Source organism: Austrofundulus limnaeus, unplaced genomic scaffold (assembly GCF_001266775.1).
Source record: "Austrofundulus limnaeus strain Quisiro unplaced genomic scaffold, Austrofundulus_limnaeus-1.0 Scaffold807, whole genome shotgun sequence".
In the NCBI taxonomy this organism is placed as follows: Eukaryota; Metazoa; Chordata; class Actinopteri; order Cyprinodontiformes; family Rivulidae; genus Austrofundulus; species Austrofundulus limnaeus.
The window spans coordinates 58,953-65,418 of record NW_013953209.1 but is presented as its reverse complement, the minus strand read 5'-3'; the positions used below and the strand labels follow the sequence as shown (position 1 = coordinate 65,418).

The following is a 6,466-nucleotide window of genomic DNA, read 5'->3' as shown; positions in this document are numbered from 1 at the left end:
ATTTGGTACAGCATTATAATAAATTAATAATAGTTTTACATCTAAAAATCATATTTTATTATTTTAATCTATTTTCCTCATTCAGCAACCTATTCAATTTCTGTTATGTTTCATGTAGGAGAAATACACATTTTTTTCAGTCAGTATTTAATACAGCTGGCAAAATAAATTGTTAAAATATGTATTATGTGCTTCTGTTTTTTAATTCAGGAGATTATTTTAAAAAATCCTTCATTTTATGGGAAGACCCTCTTGATTCAAGAGAAAACTCAGGTTTTTTAAAAAAATGGCTGCTTATTAATTAATTGTTAATTAATCTATAAGATAAATCAACTTCAGATTAATTCATTTAAGGAGTTAAAAATGACTGAAACTTCGTTGTCTTTTCAGATTTTAAGCTAAATTTGGATGAATTAGCAGCTGACAGGCATCCTCAACACATACTCAGGAATTAAGGAACTACACAGGTTTTTATGTAAAGAGGAGTATACTGTGTACATGCCCTTAGTCAAAATACTCAGTAGTGTTCTCTAGTGATGTTTTCAAGTTGTAAGAAGACTTGAATATTTGTACTATTCAGATCCTCAAGACCAGCAATATTTGTAAGGAACAGGGTACCTTTGACCAGTTTTCTGTCATTTGACTGTTTTTAACTTACTCAATAAAACACTTTTTGCAAGGCGTGAGTTATACATATTAGTTAAACAAATACTCAATCATTTCTGTAATTTTTCTATGTATGTTATTAACTGAACTTTGAAGAAACATTAAAAAACACAGTGTAACAAAATAACTTAAAATTGCAATTTTTTTGTTTACCAGACTGACATACAGTATTTCTCTCTTAAAATGAATATTTCATATAAAGAGACAATATGACTACATGATTTCAGTTCATGTAGACATTGATATTATTTATTGAATTACATTTATCACTTAATGTTTGTATGGTTACAATACGGTTCTAAATGAGACCTATAAGATTGCTAGTTCCTGATTAAAGTACCTTCTTTTAAACTACCTGGGGGTTCTATTGTTCTACGTACAATCATTTTTTGTTGCATTTTATTTACAGCTTGCATGAAAGTAATCACTGTGTTTACGGGGGCGGCTGTGGCAGAGTGGTTAGAGGTGTCATTCTGCCGTCTCAGTCGCTGTATTCCCACTGATGGTGGTCAGAGGGCCTGGTGGTGCTGGTGCATGGCAGCCCCACCTCTGTCAGTGTGCCCCAGGGCAGCTGTGGCTACAATGTAGCTTACCATCATCAGTTTGTGAATGGATGAATGATTGAATTGTAAAGCGCTATATAAGTTCAAGCCATTTACCATTTTTATCTGGTTAATGTTATAAGTTGGTATATTTATATGATCATTTTTAAATGAGGATGCGCTCTCAACTGACTAACCTGGATAAATAAAGGTTAAATGCAAAAAATTAAATAAACAAGTGTAAAAACATCCAAACAGTCAAAACATTGTTTTTGCTATATTATGACATGTGTGTACAATAACAATGCACAGAACACATTAACATTTAACACAATATTAGACTTTAGGTAAAGTCCAGGGAGGTTGAGGGTGCGTTGCAGGAGGAGGGGCTGATGGTGCATCAGCTTTGATGCCTCTCCAGCTTCAGCAATCTGGTAACGTGAAAACATCCAGAGACCACTGCTCATTCAGGGGAGGAACGTTAGAACGAATGCTGATTTCATCTGAGGTCTCTTAATAAGTTGGGATCACTGCTCTGTTCAGCTCTGATGGAGTAAAACTACGGTCTGCTCTGCCTTTTTTTTTTTTGTGTGTGAAAGCAGTGTCATTTTTAACTCCTGTATCATAATTAGATCGGATGACTTTAACAAGCCCACAACATAAAACTGTTTTTTTTCTCTTCTCATTTGCAAATGATGGAAAGCCGTCCTGGCAACAGTTAAAATGATGGAAATTTGTTGCAGCAACAGAAGATTTTATTTTCTGCATACTCTTAGTGCCAAGACATCTTGTTAAATCACACAATACTCCACAAGATTAAGTATAATGTCATTTACAAGGTTTGACCAAAGCAGCTAACTTTGTTTCTTCTCATCATAAGATCCTTTTATATTAAAACTCTGGCATAAAAGGCAGCCGGTGATTTGCATTCCTTTCAAAGAATGAATTAAACCTTTTTTTATTGAAGTTTATACTTTACTAATGAACATTTTTCCATCTTTTTTCCTTCCTAGAACAGAAAAAGTTGGTCTGTCCTGTTTTGACTTATAGCAACATCTCACCCTGTTGATATCTGAAACCAGCGCTCCCTCTTTAGGGGTGTAAACCCTTTGATTGTTGGCCCTCATTCGACTCTGGATGGTGAAAAGCAGCACCTCCAGATTTCCTTTCTCCTGAAACCTAAGGAGGGGGAAAAAAACACATTTAGGCCATGAGGGTCTCCACTGAGACCAGTTACTGTGAAGACACAGCTTGTGTCTGGAATGGAAATCAACAACACCAAGCACAAAACACATCAAAAGATTAACAGTAAATATCAGAGAAACTGTATTTTCAGTGAAAACAGTGTTAATGATGAAGCTAAAATAAAACAAGCAGAACACTAGTAATAAGTAACAAATGTTTAGCTAAAAGGCTGAATGTTACCTAGAAGATCAAAGTGGTCAAACAGCTAAAAGCAGCAAAAGACTAAAATAAAAAAACAACATAGTAAACAAAACTAAAAGAGCCATATGATGACAAATATTGAACAAGTTTGTTAAAGCAGATTTAAAGGAAAATATTTTTAAAGGAACTGAAGAGTTCTAATTACATTATATGGTGAAATATTTAGAAATAAAGTTAAATGATTTGAAAAGTATAAAAGTAAAACAAACATCAGGGTCACAGCTCTTATCTCTTGTATGAGTTGAATGAGCTCAATATTTTAATGTAGAAGAAAACCCCAAATCCAGTGAAGTTTAGATGTTGTGTAAAACATAAATAAAAATAGAATACAATGGTTTGTGAATCATTTTTAACTTATATTCAATTATACAGTATACACTACAAAGACAAGATATTTAATTCCCAAACAAATAAACATTATTGTTTATTTGCAAATATTCATTTATTTTGAATTTAATGCATGCAACATGTTCCGACGGGCAACAAAAGACTGGAAAGTTGATGAACGCTCAAAAACACCTGTTTGGAGTATTCCACAGGTGAACAGTTAATTGAAAACAGGTGGGTGTCATGATTGGGTATAATAGGAACATCCTCAAAAGGCTCAGTCGTTCACAAGGAAGGATGTGGTGAAGTTCACCACTTTGTGAACAACTGCATCAGCAAATATCCCAACAGTTTAAGAACAACGTTTCTCAACACACAATTGCAAGGAATTTAGGGATTTCATCATCTAAGTCTATAATATCATCAAAAGATTCAAAGAATCAAGGCCAAAAACCAACACTGAATTCCTGTTTGATCCCTCAAAGAGTTAGCATCAAAAACTGACATCATTCTAACAGATATTACCACATGAACTCAGGAACACTTCAGAAAACCAGTGTCAGTGAACACAGTTCATCACCACATCAACAGCTGTTAAAACTGTACCATGCAAAGCCAAAGTCAGATATCAACAACACCCAGAAACACCACTGGCTTCTCTGGGCCTGAGCTCATCTGAGACGGACTGATGCAAAGTGGAAAAGTGTCCTGTGGTCTGACGAGTCCACATTTTAAATTGTTTTGGGAAATCATGGACGTTGTGTCTTCCAGGACAAAAAGGAAAAGGACAGTCTGGATTATTATTAATGCAAAGTTCAAAAGCCAGTGAAGTGAAAATAACCACGTCTTCTGGTTGAAGTGGAACTGCTGTTGCTCAGTGAAGAGAGAACTCTGAAACAGGCTGGTTGAACAGCAAGAATCTTTATTTTGCAGTCCAGGAGATTACAGCCAAAAAACCGAATTGTGGCCTTCAAACCAGATTCACCAAGTAAGGAAGATGAAGAACAAAGGCGAAGAGCAGGGGCGTACAAGGCTTCTTTATAGGCTTCACAGATGTACCATAAGTTTTGTCACGGTATGCCTTCTTCCTAATACAGTATGGTAATATGTGCCGAGCTCTGAAGCTGGAAAAACCAAGAGACATCAGATCTGTGCACTCCTGAGAAGAGGCCTCCCACTCTTGGACACTACACCAGCATCTCTGATGGTGTGGGGGTGCATGTGTAGCCTGCACATCTGTGAAAAGTACATACAGACTTTGGAGCAACATACGCTGCCATCTACTGATGTCTTTTTCAGGGACGGCCCTGCTTCTTTCAGCTAGACAATGCCAAGCCACATTCTGCACGGCGTGTCTTTGTAGGAAAAGATTGTGAGTACTAGACTGTCCAGCCTGCAGTCCAGACCTGTCTCCCACTGAAAATGTGTGCTGCATTATGGAAGCTGTACATCAATCAAGAATATAAAATAATTCCACCTACAAAGTTTTTAGTGTCATCAGTTCCCAAACACTTACAGTATTAGATGTTGTTAAAAAAAGGGTGATGTAACACAGCGGTAAACATGACCCTGACCCAGCTTTTTTTGGAACGTGTTGCAGGCATCAAATTCAAAAGAAGTGAATATTTGCAAAAACATAAAGTTTATCCATTTAAACATTAAATATCTTGTTTCTGTACTGTATTCAGTTGAATATAGGTTGAAAAGGATTTGCAAATTATTGTCTTCTGTTTTTATTTATGTTTCACACAACGTCCCAAATTCAACACCCCCCACCCCAAAAATAAATAAATAAATAAATAAATAAAAAACAGGAAAACACTTGTGTGACTGCTGAATGAGCCTTTATGCAATAATTTTAATGAACTTAATGTAGAAATCCAACAAAAGTTAAACATACAGAATGAATTAGGTATCACTTACTTAGGCGGCTTCTCAACAGTGCGGTATGTGTTAAAGGCCTGAAGCTGCTGCTGGACTCCAGTCAGAGAGTTGGCGAGTTTCCTGTTGTTCAGCACAATGATGGTCTGCTCGATCCACGTCAGCAAGTCTGATGCCAGCGTCTCGTACTTATCAATCATCTTCTCCGTCTCGATAGCTTGATCCAGAACCTGGAGGAGGACAGCACAGATAAACCAGACGAGCGGACTCAACAAACTAACGAGCGCACGGCCAGTTTCCAGCTCACCTTTCCAACTCGCTTTCCCTCGACTGCGAGCTGCTTCATCTTTGAGAAATAGTGATAGAACGCAACGACATATGTGATGATGGATTTCTCATCTGGGTTCTCCGTGAAAACGTCTATAAAACAAAAGGAGTCAGTGACAGCAACCAGAGACACCCTGGTGTTTATTTTCCACTAAGCTTGAATGATCAGAAACATTTAGCTGTAATTCAGTCACTCGCCTTCTGGGTCTAACAGTTTGGTCACACCAAGTTTCTGCTCTGCCACATTAAAGGCATTCTGGAGGTTATGGGTTGGATTGGACCTCTTCAGTTTGTTAAAGTCCACCAGATCTGGCCTAGGGAAGAAAAGGTACGAGAAGAACAGAGACAGTGAGCAGGCAGGTTGTGTTTAGATTTCTGTACTGTTTTTGCCGTTTGTCGTCCCTTACCGGTGTTTGTGTAAGAGAGCATTGAAGGCCATCCCGTCCTTCCAGCTGGTGGTGAAGTTTGTGATGTTGACGTTTGGGTAACTGTGAGATAATAACCATGCGACATTACTAACTTAACACAGGGCTTCTGTTTTAAATCCATGTTCGCTCTGCTCTTGCAGCTGCACACTGTCTTATTGTTTCACTAATACGCATTTTGCTCGATGGATTTTGTAATCATAAAAAAACTGATGATGTAGACTGAAATATGTTTAAATAAGTAAAACTTAAAGTCATTAATTGTAGGAAACAGATGTACACCTGGTTGTACCCACACACATATTAACTCCCGCTGGATATTTACAGCAGCTTGGCGATGCTAAAGATCACACAAAGCACTTACCCTGCAGTTTTCATCTGACACCACAGAAGAAGAGCATCTTTAGCTGAGTGCGTCTCCTTCTGGTCTGCCTGGCCCGTTTCCACGATGATGTCCTGGATCTGATGAAGAAAAAAAAACAAGCACAGCTGGATGTTAAATAATGAAACTTAACTAATGTCTTATCTTTGTCAGGGAGTGTATCACTCCCTGACTGCCCAACAGTCCCTGTGTAAAAACTGTGTAAACATTTTAGATCTAATAAAAACCTCTTAAACGGATCCATGATTAGTTGTAACATTGTACTTCATTTAATAAACATATATTTTAACTGTAAAATAAGTATGTAAAAATACTGTAGGATGTTTATTTTTTTATTTTTTAACTTAAAAGTTTTAAAAATATATTACACGGACGGGGCCATTTTATTTACACACAAAGCATTCTGGGTAAATGATGACGTGGATAGGTCCTTGGTATGAGGCTGCTAGCGAGCTATATCCACCCTGAAG

The 6,466-nt window shown here is 37.2% G+C and overlaps 1 protein-coding gene across 2 annotated transcripts in view; it reads right to left on the bottom strand.

Moving 5' to 3' along the window:
* sptb (spectrin, beta, erythrocytic) overlaps nt 1-6,466 on the bottom strand; it is a 106,787-nt gene that overhangs the window by 58,202 nt on the left and 42,119 nt on the right. For both annotated transcript variants that reach the window (XM_014028788.1, XM_014028789.1), the window contains exons 5-10: nt 5,979-6,076; nt 5,597-5,677; nt 5,388-5,503; nt 5,170-5,282; nt 4,905-5,092; nt 2,270-2,387 (exon numbers count right to left, since the gene is read on the bottom strand). In XM_014028788.1, the coding sequence (XP_013884242.1) occupies nt 2,270-2,387; nt 4,905-5,092; nt 5,170-5,282; nt 5,388-5,503; nt 5,597-5,677; nt 5,979-6,076 (714 nt within the window). The remainder of the gene's footprint in view (nt 1-2,269; nt 2,388-4,904; nt 5,093-5,169; nt 5,283-5,387; nt 5,504-5,596; nt 5,678-5,978; nt 6,077-6,466) is intronic.